At 34.0% G+C, this 18,014-nt stretch overlaps 2 protein-coding genes and 1 pseudogene across 3 annotated transcripts; 2 read left to right on the plus strand and 1 right to left on the minus strand.

The window, feature by feature from the left end:
* Nucleotides 1–2,464: 2,464 nt before the first annotated feature.
* Nucleotides 2,465–3,756, plus strand: LOC109161138 (histone H1-like). The gene is made up of 2 exons (XM_019309489.1): nt 2,465–2,785; nt 2,864–3,756. The coding sequence occupies exons 1-2, from the start codon at nt 2,600–2,602 to the stop codon at nt 3,527–3,529; spliced, it is 852 nt and encodes a 283-aa protein (XP_019165034.1). The 5' UTR covers nt 2,465–2,599; the 3' UTR covers nt 3,530–3,756.
* Nucleotides 3,757–7,362: 3,606 nt separating this feature from the next.
* LOC109161109 (flowering locus K homology domain-like) lies at nt 7,363–13,777 on the plus strand. Of its 2 annotated transcripts, none has more exons than XM_019309470.1 (7): nt 7,363–7,536; nt 8,096–8,636; nt 11,616–11,865; nt 12,236–12,384; nt 12,509–12,796; nt 12,966–13,160; nt 13,392–13,777. In XM_019309470.1, exons 2-7 carry the CDS (start codon nt 8,106–8,108, stop codon nt 13,575–13,577), a joined length of 1,599 nt encoding a protein of 532 aa, XP_019165015.1. In that variant the 5' UTR covers nt 7,363–7,536; nt 8,096–8,105; the 3' UTR covers nt 13,578–13,777. The 2 variants fall into 2 exon arrangements, with proteins under 2 accessions (XP_019165015.1, XP_019165008.1); XM_019309463.1 differs by having other exon boundaries at nt 7,414–7,532.
* A 31-nt stretch (nt 13,778–13,808) lies between these two features.
* LOC109161127 lies at nt 13,809–15,712 on the minus strand (annotated as a pseudogene).
* Nucleotides 15,713–18,014: the final 2,302 nt, after the last annotated feature.

Genomic DNA, 18,014 nt, shown 5'->3' on the forward strand with positions numbered 1-18,014 from the left:
AATTAATAATTGATAGTAAAAAGTACCAATTCCGTCCCATTTTACCTTTCTTATTTTCTTTTTTAGTTTGTCCCAAAATAGTATTCTCTTTCCAAAATTGAACATAACAATCACTCTACATTTTCCAATTTACCATTTTGACTTTTCAAATTTCTAGAGGTAAGAATATTTGTACTTTGTACAAATAACATATATTTTTATGGGCAAAATTAAAAAGTTAATAACATTTGTTATATTGTATTAAAAACCGTGCAAAAAGCAAATGTGACATTCAATTAAGGACGGAGGGAATATAATATTATTATAACCAAATATTACAAAATGGTGAAATGAAGTTTCATGTTTGAACTATATTGATATGCATATGTATAATGTTCAATCTTAAAAAAAAAAAAAAAGAATTCATGTAATAATTAAACTGTAGTTATAAAATTTTTTATTAGATTTATGTGTGATATTACTTATTAGAGTTGTGATTGAATATTACCTGCACTCGTAAAATTTTCACGGGTGTAAGGACGGGGTAAAAATTTCATTACCCGCCGGTGTGGGATTGGGATGGAAATGCGGGTTCCCCACCCCATTGTCATTTCTAAAAGGGGTTGATAAGTGAAGTGAGCCACCGGTAAAAATAAACATAATGAGTATTGAAGAAAAAAATTATCGAAATGATCGTATATTGGATAGGTATGTGACATTATGACAGGGATCACGATTAAAGGTATGTAAGTAAATGTGGATTGTGTGAATAAGCGGGAACGTTATAAAAAAAAAAAAGTAAGTGGTGTGGATATGAGTTGGCGGATGTGGATTACACCAGGATAGGTAAATCGAGTGGGGTAAGTGTGTAGTGGGTCACATTGATATGTAAACGTAGTGGTAGGTAGATAAATAAAAGTATGTATGAATAGATACATGAAATGAGACATTTTCAAATAATATTGTAAATAAATATATATAAGCACTGTAGTAGTTGGTTCAACAAGAGTATTTTGTTTAATATGTAGTTTATAATAATGAACAATAAGAACAACAGACGAACATGATTAATACTTTAGTTTAAAACACATATTTAAAAAAATAATGCTAATAGAATAACGTTTATGTTCTTGAGATTGAATATGCAAGTTATATGATGAAACTATTTAAAATTGATAAGTATAAAGTCTGAACTTTAATAAAAAATTATAAAGCATTTTACAGGGCGTTTGGCTGGGATGAGGGAATTAAGAATGAAAAGAATTGCAATTGGCGATAAAAGAATAAAGTGGAAATTTAAATTACAACTACAAGAATAATAATGCATTTTCTTGATCCAACCATATTAAGATACATATAATTGCATCACATGTTTTATGAAGAAGAATAAGTATTGTCCGATATCGTTTTATGTGAAACGTGCAATACTTTTTATGAGTCCATAAAAAATGTATCATTTTAGTTATAAAAAAAATGTTACACTTGTCATGTAACATGACCTTACACAATAACCATTCTATGAAGAATCAATATATACTATGTATGCATATAGAGCTATTAAGAAATCCTTATTGCAGTAGTAAGTGTAGATTATACGGAGGGCATCAGTTGCTGTTTGGAACATTTGAAAAATTGTAGAATGAACATCTAATTTAACATCTAAAGTTATAGATTATCTCACAATCTCAAAATCTTTGGTGACCTTACATATTAGTGAAGATAAAGTCACTTAGATACATATATTTTTATATGCATGAATAATTAATATATAAAATTTATGAAAAATACCTATAATATATACACTTGAAACAACAACATCATTGTATATTTACTTCAATTGGTGCTCACAATTTCATATTTGTTTTACTAAGAACAAAATTGCTAAAGAGTGTTGTATGCACACATAAGTCTAGTAATTTGTCAAATATGTTCATCTTCGGTTGTATTCAAATAAAGAAATCTATAATCAAAAGATGTCGGATTTTTGTGATTCTTGATGCTATGGAATCATTGGTTAAGGTAGCATCATATCCAGCAAAAAAATTTGGATTTGGTTTGAAACATTCTCTTATAATATGGGAAAAGTACATAACGCTCCAAGTAAAGCGTTATATCGCCTAGTTACGCTTGTAAATACAATATCTCCCTAACGAAAAATCCAATTTTCTCAAAAAAATATTCACTAGAAAGCTTATGAAATTTCCTACAAATTGAAAAAAGTTTCATCAAAATCCATCAAGATTTGGTCAAGTTATGGCCGGATCAATTGAGCATAAAAGCACACATCTAGTTACTAAAACAGCAATATCTGTATTGAGCCCCAATCAATGCCTTAGTCACCACGTGTTTTCAGCCGTGGATAGGATATAATCCTACGGGTGGAATTTAAAATTTCGAACGACAGCGATCCGGGACGAATTCATCTGGACCAATCAGAGCTCGTCTTTTGGATATACACCCGTGGGAGCTTGCTATTTAAACCCTCTCCGCCCACCCTCCTCGACACAACACCGGAGAACGGAAATAAAATAGTATAGTTTCATAGCTCTCTCTCTCTAGATCTCTTTTCTCTCTTTTTGGTCCTTTGATCTCTGCTCCTTCCCAAACCCTAGGCCTAGAAATGGCTGCTGAGGAACCGGTTGTTATGGTGGAGGTGACGGCTGACCCGGTCGAATCTGAGCCCTCCAAGGAGGAGGAGGCCCCTGCTCCGGCGAAGGCCACCAAGGCCAAGAAGGCTAAGGAGACCAAGGCTAAGAAGCCTGCTGCTCCCAGGAAGAAGAACCCTAGCCATCCTCCTTACTTTGAGGTACGGATTCTTTTCATGTTTTGTTTGTTTAGATTTTGAGCTGGAATTGGAATTCATTTTTGGTTGAATTTGTTGCAGATGATTCAGGAGGCGATTGTGACTCTGAAGGAGAGGACTGGATCGAGCCAGTACGCGATCCAGAAATTCATTGAGGATAAGCAGAAGAATCTGCCTCCGAATTTCAGGAAGCTCTTGCTGGTTCAGTTGAGGAAGTTTGTGGCTTCTGACAAGCTCGTGAAGGTGAAGAACTCGTATAAGATTCCATCGGCTCGGTCGTCTGCCGCCAAGCCTGCTGCACCGGCCGCTCCGGCGAAGAAGAAGCCTGCGACGGCGGCGAAGCCAAAGGCTACCAAGGAGAAGAAGGCTGCTGCCCCTGCCAAGCCCAAGCCTAAGCCTAAGGCCAAGGCTGCTGCCAAGCCCAAAGCCGCGGCCAAGCCGAAGGCGAAGCCCGCTGCTAAGGCTAATCCAGCTCCAAAGGCGAAGGCTGTTGCCGCTAAGCCAAAGGCGGCTGCCGCTAAGCCTAAGGCAGCTGCGAAGACTAAGGCTGCAGCCAAGCCAAAGAAGGAGCCGGCGGCTAAGGTTGCCAGGACGGCCACCCGATCAACCCCGAGAGGCAAGGCTCCTCCTGCCAAGGCTGCGGCGAAGAAGGCTACTCCTGTGAAGAAGGCTCCGGCTAAGGGCGTGAAGCCCAAGTCCGTCAAGTCGCCGGTGAAGAAAGCGACGGCGAGGAAGGGGAGGAAGTGATGTGGAAGCTGGTAGATAGATAGGGTGGGGGGATCAGGTTTTGATTTAGGGGTACTCTTGTAAATTTCCCTAATCGTTATGGGTTAATCTGGTTCGAGAACCAGAATTCTTTTTCCGCCAATCGTTATTTTTCTCACCAGCTCTTCTCCACCATTGTAAGGATTCAAAGCAATTCTAGCTTCAATGTAGTTCTTCATATACCAGTGATATCAAAATTTCCTTTTCCATATTTACCGAGTTTATTCGTTTTCACTTTCACGCCGCGATTCATAATCCGAAATCCGATGAATTAGGGTTCTAAACTTCTAAAAACGTTAACGCGTTCTTCCTTATCGATTCGTCACACCGAATCCTCGTTGTAACTTACACGTGAACACAGCTGTTTCATTACCTGGAATTCGACGATGGTGATCATAAGCAATGTGCTGGTCTTTAGGTAATTTATTATTTTGTCCTGTACGTATGAATTTACCATTTCCTCGCGTAATTTTCTGGCTTTCTTCACGCTTCAAAAATACCTTTATAACCATTCAAAGGAAGAATATGCAGCGTAATAGATTGTCTCTGACTGCTCTTCAGTTTAAGCAATTCAAATTATTGGTTATTCCAGATTTCCAGTGACTTAACAACTGTTTGCTATTATGTCAAGCAAGTTAATTGATGTGATTCTGCATTTCACTGAAAGATTGAATAGTTTTCCTGTTCTAGTGTTCTTAATTTGTTTTAAGGGGTTGCCCTAATTAGAACTTGGACATAAATGATCTCATAACCTGTAAAGTGGTGATCTTTGAGCAACAATTTCATAGAAAAAAGAAAATGAGTTAAATGGAATGAAAATTATTATGATTAGATCCAGGTTAAGCTTTTCTTCTAAATTTCCTTAGGTACTCTATAACCATCACTTTCTATTTGTTATCATCTCTACTTAAAATGGAGTTTAGTTCTTTAAATATGCTATGGCTTTCTTAACTTGCCGGATTACTAATTTTGTTGTGTCTATATTTGACTCCTTCCTTTTTAGTATTGGACACTTCCATTACTCTTAGTGATCATGTTAATTGTGATAGTTTTTCTAGGACTGCTGATGCTAGAGAGGAGAAAGGTGAAAGTCAATTGTGTTATTTTGAAGTGAATATATGGACATTGATTTAGAATGATAGTAATCAAAGATAACTTTCTAGAGGTTTAGAACCTGTTTCTTGTTCATTATTGGTCCTGAATCTGTCTAAGATGCTTTGGAGAAGTATTTCTTTTCCTTTTTCAATTCCCCCAATTTACTGCCATACCTTCTGTGCTTACAATGGTTAGAAACAGAAATAGGATGATGATATTCCAGTTGGTAGCTAGAAATGAGAATTTTATAGCATGTCAATAAATGATGAAATATATGGAAAATCTTGTTGAAAAGCCATGCACATTTTTCTTATTTGGAAGTAGTCTTCATGCATGTCAAATTTAGCAAATTGGAGAACAATAAAATTTCTTCTGGAGATTAGAATCTGCAGGCAAGAAGGATAATGAAACTTCTTTCTTATCAGATCATGTCCATTGTCCAAGGATAATAGTTGAAATTCATATTTGTAAGTTTAGTTTTCATCGAAATTTTACGTATGATGATATTACATAAGATCAATTATTGTTTCATTGTGATGGTTAGGATGAGCAATATATAGGCTACTAAGCCAATATATGAGTTGTTTTACATTGCTCCTTTTTGATTCATAACATTAATCTTATCTTGTTGGGGGTTGGTCAAGTAGTTTTGAATTATGATAGATGCCAAGTCCATTGAGATTATCTTGATTCCATTAATGCCTCATTGAAATTATCTCAATTATCAAATAAAAATATCTTTGCATTGTATTTATTTTATATTTGACTTATTAATGAAGATTGTTAAATGAAAATGATTCTCGTTCCTACAATTACGGCTTCTTATTAGCTATAACGTAAGTCAACAATAAAAAGAATAAACAATGATGATTTATGTCAGAAATTAAAAGTATGAATAATGACGACTTCGGTCAAAAGTTAAGTGAGATAATAATAATGAAATAAGAGTAAATCATGATGATTTTGGCCAATAATTAAGTAATGTGATAAAATGAAATAAGAGTAAATCATGATGATTTCAGTCAAAAGTTAAGTGATAGATCATAATTAAATAATGATAATTGAAGTAAATAACTATAGAAATTTATATAACGAAAGTATGATAATGCGATGTAAATAGGGTGTAACAATGATACAAAGGTTAAGTGATTATTAACTCACGCATTATGCACGCCAAATCTCACCCCCATAAAAAGCACGCATTTTGCACGCAAAATCTTGTACATTTTGCATATTGTTATTCTTAATTCACTCAATCACCCATGTAATGTCACATCATTAATGTTGTATCAACTTTTCTACATAACATTATATCATTATATATTCTATAAAATAAAATTTTAAAATAGAAAAAAATATCAAATAGGCCCTCGAACTTTAACTAAAGAGTCAATTAAGTTTTTAAACTTTTTAAATGTGCAATTACACTCATCAACAATTTATTTAAGTGCAGTGAAATTCAAAAATAAGTTAATGACTTGCTATCACAAGTCACTAGGGTTCAGGCCACCTTTCGGCGAAATTTTCAACAAAAAAAAAAAGAACCGGCGACCGACGAACACTCTTCGGTCACGGAGAAGGCACCATGGTCGCCTTCTTTGTGGAGAAGACGACCACTGGGTCGCTTCTCGCTGGAGAAGGCAACCCAAATGTGGTGCCTTCTCCGATTGAGAAGGCAATCCAGTGGTCGATGGTCTATTTGACCCTTATTTCAAAATATTATCAATATCAATTAAATTCAGTAAAGATGTCAATTGTGTTAACCCCTAGTGTTTAGTCAACTCGCATGATCATTGAGGTTATTGGATTGGGTTAAAAATTGTTACCTTAATCCTAAAACTTTGATTCATTGGGTAAGTTCAACTAAATGTTTTAACATTTTAAAATTAACCTCTTACATTTTTATTTTTGACAAATTATTAGTATATTTGTATTAATAGATATAAACTGAAAATATCATTTAACCAATCAAAATCTTTAATTTTAGATTTCATATAAAAAACATAATGCGCAATGTAATTTAAAGTCCAAGTCTCTATATTCAAGTTTAGAAATGTAAACATAAAAATAAAAATAAAACTCAAATAATGTCATAATTCATTAATCTAAACATGCTACATAATCATTCTTCTCTCTCAACATTTGAATATTCAACTCTATTCACTACCATCAACTTCAGTTAGAGATGTCAGTTGACTTCACATATACAATGGAATGCTCGTAATGGTGGCCATATCCCCCTCTTCAAAGATATCGACGAGGAGGTCTTTATCCCAACCTATTTTATGAAGATGTGATATAATCCACAGTAATATCACAAAGATGATCTTACAATGGTGTTTGGACATAGGAAGCCATTTTCATATCTGACTTTGTAGAGCCATTCAATACTCCATACTTAATTAGTGATATTTTGAACTTGAGTCTTACTGATTAATGATATTTCATTTTATTTTATTTTTTAAAAAGAATTATTAGTATGAAGTGTGAAATGATCTCTTATCCTTTACAAATTTTATATTTGTCCACATTCTTGTTAGAGTAGGAATTTGAATTATTCCATCCTCTTCACAATTCTCAAATTATTAGAGGTTGTTTACTAAAGTTGAAAATAAGAGATTAAAAAAAAAAACAAAAAATTAGAGATGTGGAAAAATGAAAAAAATAGAAAACTTGGTTAACGATGAATAAACTTTAAGAAACACAGAGACCTTTCAGGGAAACAATGAAACCTGAAGGGCTAGACCGCAATTATCTAAACTTCGATTCAATGCTTAAATCGGCCAATGGGAATTACGGGAGAGAACTCTGTTGGCGCTCGCCGTTATCATTCTCCCGCTCGCCTTCGCTCTTCGACTAGATTTTTCTGTCTTCAAATTTCAACTTCTGTGTAGGTATTTATCTCCGCTTCACTCTCAGTCACTTGTATGTCTTCAATCTTTGTTTCGCGTCTATGTGGTTTCGACTAGTTGCGGTGTAGTGATGTGAAGGATTCGAGAAATCTAGGGTTTATGCTTTTGAGCTTAACGACTATATGTTTTTATTGGGGTGACTATTGTTATTATTATTGTTATTTGTTGCATTTGAAGTTTTAGGTTTTCTGCGATTTGGAACGTTTAGGTTTCATGTGAGCAAATTAATTACAGGAAAGATGTTACTGAAGAGACTAGGGAGCTTCTTTGAGCTCTTATTTGATTTGCATACTGAAGTTTGTATCTGTTTCTGCAGCATATATATGTTTGCATTTGGGAATCAATGTTTATAATTGATTTTTTTTTTTTTTTTCTTGAGAAACAAGATGTACCTTAGCACATTTAAGATAAGAAAAAGATGCTAACATGCTGAAGTTACCTACTGAAATACTTCAATATCCCATGAAAAACTTAAATACTACTCAATATGTATGTTGTGATGATTATTGGCTATATACTGAATGTTTTGTTTTTGGTTCAGTGCTCCAGAAATGGCTGAGGAAAATTTTGAGGAGCATGGAATGGATAACATGCAGAGCATTAATCATGTGGATGACACACAGAATATTGATAACAATATGGATAACCTGCAGGGAATTGATGAAATAAACAACATAGATAAATTGAACAGCATGGAAAATGTGCAAGGCATGCCTGGTATCCATGATTTTGATAGTATGCAGGGCATAGATAATGCTGATGATGCAGATAATGTGCAGAACATTGATAACAATCCTGAGCTAGATAATGTGCACGATGAGACTAACTCGCAGGATGCAGACAATGTACCTGAGTACTCACATCCTTCACAGGAGTTACAAGGCACACAGAATGATGTTGGAAGTGGTGAAGAAAAGAAATGGCCTGGCTGGCCAGGAGAAAATGTATTCAGGATGTTGGTTCCAGCTCAAAAGGTCGGTGGTATCATTGGTCGGAAGGGGGAGTTCATTAAGAAACTTTGTGAGGAAACCAAGTCTCGCATTAAGATACTCGATGGGCCTCCTGGTACCACTGAAAGAACTGTGAGTTTTTGTTAGATAACTATCAATTACTCTGTATTTTGTTGCTTTGCTATTAGCCTATTAAGATATTCTTGTGTGCTCATGGAGTAAGAGAAACTCTTGTACTAGCAGCCTTCAATTTCATGCCACCACATGATTCACTTCCCATAGTGCCCATAAGACTTAAGAGCTACCTAGCATGAATTCTGTGGTGGGTCAATCCCCCCACACCCTCACCCCCAAAACATAAAGTATCCATAGGGGTAATTTGTAGTAGAAGTTATAACCCTTAACCCTGATCTTTCTCTGTGTTTCCAATCTTCACTCCTTCAGCTTTGTTATGTCTATAAACCTAAATATATTACCCATAATGATTTCTTAGGGCATCCACAACGCTTCTCCCCTTTTCTCCCCATTTTGTGGGCCCTACACTACACATCACCTATTATTTTATTAACTTTTCTAAAATTAATAATTTCAACTTTATAATTATAATTATAATTTTTGATTTAAAATAAAAATAATTTAAATAACAAAATAAAATAATTTTTTAATTATAAACTATAATTTCATGAAATGAGGTTGAAATAGAATTTTTAACAAAAGATATAATTAAAGTTGAAATATATATATATATATATATATATATATATATATATATATATATATATATATATATATATATATAGACCTCAACGGTCAAATATATATAATTGTTATTATTATTATTATTATTATTATTATTATTATTATATACAACAGATGTTGGTTGTCCCCCACCATCTGGCCGTCATCTTTTCATAATATGGCGTGTGGCCAACACCCGCCTCGGGAGACAATCTCCGGAGATTGTCTTCCTCCCCTCCAGGCTCCAGCCCTATTCTCCCCCTTTCTCCCCATTTTTTTTTTTACAATTGGAAATGCCTTATATCCTTTTTTTTTTTTTTACAATTGGAAATGCCTTATATCCTTTTTATTTATTTTTTATTTTTTATTATTATTTTTTTTTGAAACCAGAGATGCCTTATATTCAGGTTACACTTTTTCCTTTTTACAAATTAACTTGTTTTAAATTCTTATAAGCAAAAATCTCTACTTGAGATTGATGTAGTAATAGTTTCATTGTAGTTTTTAATGAAATGAGGTTGAAATAGAATTTTTAATATTTGGCACACTATAATAAGTGGGATTGGTGCTAACATGCTAGATATGTTTTTTTATTCATTGCTCATGGATTCATACTTACAATATCTGATCTTTAGATTTACTCTCTATGTATTGATAATCATGGTTCCGCAAATGTTATAGTTATTGCAGGCTTGCAGCCTATGCAATATTTTGTCATGAAATTTTCAGGAAGGAGGACATTGTAATTCATTACTGGGAGAAAATTTGAATACTCAATTCTGAACACTGTTAAATTACAAACTATAAAACATAAAATCCCCTGTAAGTTTTAGCTAATTGGTCTGAAATTTTCAAGTAAAGTTTTTTCAGATAAAACATCAATTTGAACACTATAAAATTTTTCATAAGATTTATGATGTTAACAAATACTAATTGTTAATGAATACTTGCTCTTCAAAATGGCAGTTAATGATTAACATATATAATATAATTGGCTAGCAATTTTTATGTTTAGGAGTAGCTACCAAGAAAACTGTTTGAGAGATACACCATAACAGTGTTATTCTGACCAGAAACGCTGATGGAGCTGTTCTTCTGACCAGAAACTTCAAAAAATTTAACCATCTTGTAAACACAGAGTGATATAACAGTTTCTTTGTCATTATATTGAACATGAGTGTATGCAGGTTCTTGCCAATTTAAGGCAGCATTTCTGCCTTCATGTGGCTTCAAACTAGACGAACCAAACATCCAGATTGCAGCATTGAGCATTGCAACTGCTGAAATTTTCTTCTGACAATGTGTAAGAAGTATATTGTTGATACATCAGTCCAAGAAGCTTTGTTGGGCTCCATCTGGTAACTTCAGGACTTAGTCGATTGGTCTCTGATCCAACAATTTTAAACTAAATACAAGAGCAATTACCAAAATAATTCAAATTATAAAAAGTATAGCTGGTTTATAAATCCAAGAAATTTTTAATATTGACACCCAAGATTTTCTGGAAACTACTTAAGCATTCATTGTCATCCAATTGTAGTGAACTTTTCTTTATGCACATGGATGATAGATCATTAGGCATTTAATAATTTTAATAAGTAACGCATGCTTCTGACATATGATCATTTCATGCATAATTTTGGAAGGCAAAATGAGTGAATTTCAGTTTCATGAAAAACCTTAAAATAGATGAAATCATATTAAAATATACTCCCTCCGTCCCATTTTATGTGTCTGGTTCGGTTAACGAGGCTTGATTGAAGTTATTTTTAATCCAATTTTTCATAATATAATTTAGTATTAGTTTATAAAATTTATATATTTAGAAACTACACTAAAAATACTATTAAACACAAAAAATTAAATTTAAAAATAATTAAAGAATACTAAAGAAAATGAACTAAGAAGAGTTGGTTTGACCAATGAATAGTAAGTAGGACAGATAAAATGGGACATAGGGAGTATTTATTGATGGGCTGAAAGAAACTTACACACTACAAAAACTGGTTGTTCAAAAGAAAAGTTGGAAATATAGACAAGCTTATAATTTAACTGATCATAGTATGAATGTTCCTCTATAAAAGCTGAGGGATATTTATGTCCTCATATTAGACCTGCTGGTAGTGAAAGTGCAAAATGGTGTAGAGTTCATGTCTTAATCTTGTTTCTGAAGGTCTGAGTGAAACTTTAATGTCAGATATTGGTGTATGTTTTATCTCATGGTCTGAATAATATATAAATTAATATTGGTGTTTGGTGCTGTATATGTTAGGAAATGAGCTTCTGGTAATACAGGATGCATATAGTGATTTTAGACTTTTCTTTTTTGGGATTTGTATGCATGTTTGACACATCATTTACTACACTGTTCAGGTGATGGTTTCTGCCAAAGAAGAGCCCGATCTCTCTATTTCTCCCGCAATGGATGGTTTACTGAGGGTCCATGAGCGTGTAAATGATATTGACTCAGATTCAGCTGCAGCTCCATCAGGCAATGCAAGAACTGTTTGCACAAGGCTACTTGTTGCAGCTACTCAGGCAGGAAGTTTGATAGGGAAGCAGGGGGCCACTATTAAGTCTATCCAGGATGCTTCTCAGTGTACTATCCGAGTGCTTGGAGAAGGTAAATTATTTTTTTAATATAATTTTGGAAATTTTTCTGTGAAAGAATTTTACCTGCTAACCTTTTAGCCAAGTATTCATTGAGTTGGGTTATTTATTTATTTATTTTTTACTAAGCAAGATCAAGTCATTGCATTTGATCGTGCTCTTTGTAATGTTTTGAGTTGTCTTCTTGGCTTTGTTCTGGATTTTCATCACCTCTTGTTGATACTAATTGCTGATTTATGGAGTAAAAGATACATAAAAGCTACTCTACTAATTTCAATGATGGTTCCATTGGAACTCTGCTGTTTTCTATTTGATCCTCAGTCTTCAGAAGTGTCTTTTTTCTACCGTATTTCTTATAGATTGTATTTGAAAATTTTCTTCAGAGCACCTACCCATTTTTGCTCTACCAGAGGATAGTGTTGTTGAGGTACAGGGGGAGCCTGCAGGTGTTCATAAAGCAGTGGAAATGATTGCTTCACATCTAAGAAAATTTTTGGTTGATCGTAGTGTTATAGGGGTGTTTGAAACGCAGGTAACTCTGCAACTAGTCTTTTGAATTTGACAGTATAAACTATAAATTCAAGGGGAGGTAAAATATCTAGAGTTTTCTTTCCCATATAGCTTGATCATTTGATTTTAATTTTGTTTTTGCTCAGATGAAAATGCCTAATCCACGTGGAAACCAAAACATGCCCCCACCTGGTCCAAATCCATCTTGGGCACCCCCTCATTCTGGTTTTCCTGTGAATGCTGGTGCTGGACCTGGTTTTGGACCCAGCCCTCAATATATGCCACCACCTCGTCAATATGATAATTACTATCCACCAGGGGACATGCCTCCTTTGGACAAACATTCACGCCAGCCCCTGCCTATTTATGATAGAGATGCATCAATGGGAGCTCATGCAACAAGTATGCAGCCACAACAATCAATGGTTACAAAGGTGAGTATAGTTCACCATTTTTACTTTTCTAAAACATACCATAGAAATCCTGATTTGTCAAGAAAAAAACTGAAATAAAATAAAATATTGGAATCCTTCTAAGTGTTGTTTTGTAATTCACACTTCCTCTCACCAATCTGTGTTTTTGCTACTTTTGGTGGTTTATTAGGTCACGCAAAACATGCAGATTCCCTTGTCGTATGCTGATGCTGTAATTGGTACCTCTGGTTCAAATATTAGCTATATTCGCCGCACCAGTGGTGCAACTATTGCCATACAAGAAACAAGAGGTGTTCCCGGCGAGATGACTATTGAAATAAATGGGACCGCCTCACAAGTCCAGACTGCCCAGCAGTTAATACAGGTACTTTTGCATAATTATCATGTCTATTGTGTTATATGGTGCATGCTTATATATGTCATGTTACTATGCGCACTTGCATCATCTCTTTACAGTGCTGCTTCTATTCTAGTAAAATTCGTAGTAGTGTCCACTTACTAAAAAAGTGGGGCTTACCCATTTTACACAATTACATAATGAAGTCACTTAGTCTTCATGATTTAGTCTCACGGGCCTTTGAATTCTCCTTTGCAGAATTTTATTGCTGATGCTACAAGCAATATGCAAAGTTCTGCTGGTGGACAGCCTACACAAGGTTATAACCCGTATGCTTCTCATGGTCACGTATACAGTTCCCCGCCGACAAGTGCCGCCGGAAACACAGGACATGCTCATGGATCAGATTACAGTTCTGTGTATGGAGGCAACTATGGTTATTAAGTTCTACTAACTACCTTTTGTATGGACTGAGACCACACTTTGAATGATGAGAATTGCAGTGAGTTAAATTACATTATAGGATTTCTTTTTTAGCTCTTTTATTTTTGTTTCTTATATGCCTTGGACCGTTAAACTGAAGCTTGTATTTTACTCATACATGGAGTCATGCTTCTTTGTGAAATGCCAGGAGTTTTTGAACATTTTGATTTTGCATTGCTTTGTAAACATATACTCCGTATAACTTTATTATAACAAACATTTCAAAAGTACATAAATAACACGTACAGGCCTTAACGTAGACCTCTGGGTAAAGACGAGGTACAAACACTGTTACACTTACACGGAGTAAAACTAGTTGCCCAGTAATTCAGTATTCATCACTCATCAGCTGCAGTCGACCTTTCCTCAATCGTCACTGGGAAACCACCCTTCATTTTTGAGGTTAGATACATTATGAAGTCTGGTTCGACAGTTGCCACCGGCACCACCCTGAACCGCCTTAAAACACCGGCCACAACCCTCTTCATCTGCAAGAAAGCCATTTCTTTTCCCAGACAAATCCTCGGCCCAGCTTGAAACACCGGATACACATACGCGTCCCTCCCCACAAAGTTCCATTTCTCAGAATCACCGGCAGCGTCCCTTTCTAGCCATCGCTCTGGGCGGAACTCCGCCCAGTCCTTTCCCCAAATCTCCTCCACCCTCCCCATCGCGTAGGGGTGGTAACCTACCCTCCACCCCTTCTTCACGGCGGTGCCGTCCGGCAAAACGTCATCCTCTGCGGCTTCTTTTGAATCATCTGGGACCGGTGGGTAGAGCCTCATGGTTTCAGAAAGCGCGGCGTGAGTGTAAACCATGTCCTTCAATTCATCATACACTCCGGATTCCGATTTTGGCCTCATTACCTCTTTCAAGATTTCGTTTTCGATTCGAGGGTGCCTGAAAACCAACCAGAAAAACCATGTCAGCGCCGACGATGTCGTGTCCCGACCCGCCAATATAAAGCTTATCACGATTTCCATCACGAAGTTTTCCTCGGAGTGGCCGGAACTCAAGAATCTGGACAGCAGGTCAACGGAATCCAGCGCCGACTTCTCCTTCAGCTCCTGCTTCTTCTCTCTCACGATCTTTTTGGCAAATTCTTGAACCACTTCAACAGCAGCCCGGAGCTTCCTCTCCGATCCAATGTTGAACCGACGTTTCAATTTCCAGACTAAAGGGCTAACCGCATTGAATCTTTGGCTACTTATCCTAACAGCTTCTTCAAAAGCCACTGCGAATTTGGCCTCCTGGAACGACGGCAACAGATACCCGCGATCGTACCCGAAAGCAATCTTGCAGATATTATCAAAAGTGAATCTTTGAAGAATATCCTGGAAATCAAGAACCGTTTTGTTCTTAGCAGCAGAGGCCAGAATCGGAATCAACCTGTCAGAGAGCTCTGTATCAATCACCGTCTCCACGAACTTCTTCAGAGACCTGTGTTGAACATACAAACATTCACTCCAACTATTAATTTAAAATTTTAATTGAGATTTAGCATATGTTTTAATTTGATATCAAAGTTGCATATAATATATAAACATACATACAGTTCAACGATCAACTTAAACTTTTAATTATGATCGATCATATATACATGCATGCATGCTTCAATTACCTGGTGTTAAACTCGTGGCTGGCGACTTGTCTCTGAAACTTCCAGCTCTCACCGTTGGCATTGAAGATCCCGTCGCCGAGAAAATCACCCAAAATCCTCCTGGAATAATCCCCTTTGGGGTAAACAGGAAATTTGTCCTTGAGGATATGCTGCACATTCAAAGGATTCGCAGTGAACACTTGGCGGTCACCAAGAGGGAGGTGAAGGGTGAAGGGTGAAGGTGAGACTCGGAGTGCTCTTAAGCACGTCGGTAATCCATTCAAGCCGGCGGTCCTTGTTCTTCAACTGGGAGAAATAAGAACCCAGTAGAGGGTACGCTCTTGGAACTTTACCGGATTTGGATGAGAATGTGAGGCCGGTAAAGTTGCAGAAGAGGAGGAGGAAGACGAAAGTAACAATACAAAGAGTAGCGAAGCTGAGAGCTCAAGATTCAACATTTTTTTGAATAGTTAAGTTTCTTAACTGTAAATTTGATGTAGGATGAAACAAAAGAAATTCAAAAATAATTGAAAACAACCAAGATAACTTTTGTTCTCTATTCTTCAATGATCAACCAAATATTTACAATCATTCTTTATATAGCAGACTTACAGCAAAAGAGAGAAAGCAGATACATGCATGTAGCAGCCAAACATAAAAGAGATATTAGTGAGTTTTGATACTGGTCGTGTGATGTGAGCTTTTTTTTTTTTTTTTGAATGCGTGTGATGTGAGCTTAATTGTGCATATTTCTAGTATTGATTTAATTATATTTGATAGGCTAATTTAATTGCATAATCCTTTACTTTATCATTCAATAAAAGATACACGTAATCTATTTTAAAATTTCAGAAATTCAACTCCAACTGTCGTTTTTCAAATCTCAAATCCATACAAATCAATTATGGACATATTATGGTAATATTAGGGAATTATTAACATGTAATTCATATAATTGTAAGCAATCTATATATAATCAAAAAATATTTAACATTACACCGAATAATACATATAGACAAATTAATGAATTAGGTTATAATGTTTATCTTTTTTTGTATTATAGTGTATTCCAGATATGGTATTATTATTTATCTATATATATAAAAAAAATTTAATTAACATTACACAGAATATATACATAACGACAAATTAATAAATTAAGTTATAATGTTTATCTTTTTTAAATTACCGTGTATTCAGTATATGGTATTATTATTTATCTATATATAATAAAAAAATAATTATCATTACACAAAATATATGCATAATGACAAATTAATAAATTAAGTTATAATGTTTACCTTTTTTAAATTACCGTGTATTCAGTATATGGTATTATTTATTAGCATAACTAGTTCTTTTATGAAATAATGCCCAGTGATTATTTTTAAATAAGTATTTCAAAGTATATCAATGCACTATTATATCGGAGATGTTCATGCATAGGTAAATAAATATTGAATTTGTTTATTTAAAAATCGGTAATTTAAAGTATATAAATGCAAGATAATATATGAGATATTGATTTTATTGTCATTAAAATAAATGTTTACAACTTTGTAATAACGCTAGTCTAAATACTTCGTCTAAAAACGATAGTCTAAATAAATGTCACTTTTGGTTTAAATTTCTCTAATTCTTCATAATTTTTTTTTTTGGGTATAGTAGCATTATCATTGTCTTTATCTTCAGTACATGTCATCTTTTTTTCTTATTGGTCGTGTGTCATGTGCAGTTGGGTTACTGGTGGTAGCATATATAGATAGATTCATCGTGCAATGAGATTATTGTATAGGAAGCTTTATATTTGCCTTGTTGTGTATATGATGGGATCTTAGTTGTACTATTAACATCTTACACGCACCTATTGATATTTGGTAATTGTAGTTTTTCCCATAACGACCTAAATCATACCAATAATGCAAAAGTATAATTGAAATATTAAGTTTTGTTCTGATCTAAATAATCAAAAGAAGATTAATTAAACGGAAAAAAAAACCTAAATTTGTTTTTTTTTTTTTTTTTTTTTTTTATTTTTTTTTGTTTTTGTTGTTTTTTTTTAAATGCATAAAAATCAAATTATTTTTAAAGTTCTTGATTTATAATCTTTGATGCTTAACTTTGAATGTTATGTATTTAGCCGGACTAATTATTTGAACACAGTTTATGTTAAATTATATATATATATATATATATATATATATATATATATATATATATATATATATATATATATATTTTAACATATTCGTAGTATATGTTTAACAATTATGTCAACTCTAATTGGGATGAGGTTCGAACCTAAGACCTTTCTTATAGAAATTAATGAGTAAGTTAAAAATAATAAATAGTTAACAGAATATTCCGTTACTAAAGTTTATACTAACGGAATTTAGATTATTTAATGGAAGAAAATAATATAATAGATGGTAAATAAGAAAAATCATTAAAAAAAATACTAAAATCAAAATAATATGAACCATTCATTTTAAGAAACAATACTATCTGACATTTTTTTTTTTGTTCCAGGCCTAACATTATTGGCTCTTATTAAAATTGTAGATATATATACAACCAAAAATAATCCTAACATTTTCGTGTGACACTAATTAGTTATGGAAAGAAAGAGTATTATGGTAATCAATTAATTAGTTTATCAAATTTATTTCGTGTAAAATAAATTATAGAAAGTATATATTCTTACTCTCTCTCTCTCTCTCTCTCTATATATATATATATATATATATATATATATATATATATATATATATATATATATATATATATATATATATATA

This window comes from Ipomoea nil, unplaced genomic scaffold (assembly GCF_001879475.1).
Source record: "Ipomoea nil cultivar Tokyo-kokei standard unplaced genomic scaffold, Asagao_1.1 scaffold0302, whole genome shotgun sequence".
Classification (NCBI taxonomy): Eukaryota; Viridiplantae; Streptophyta; class Magnoliopsida; order Solanales; family Convolvulaceae; genus Ipomoea; species Ipomoea nil.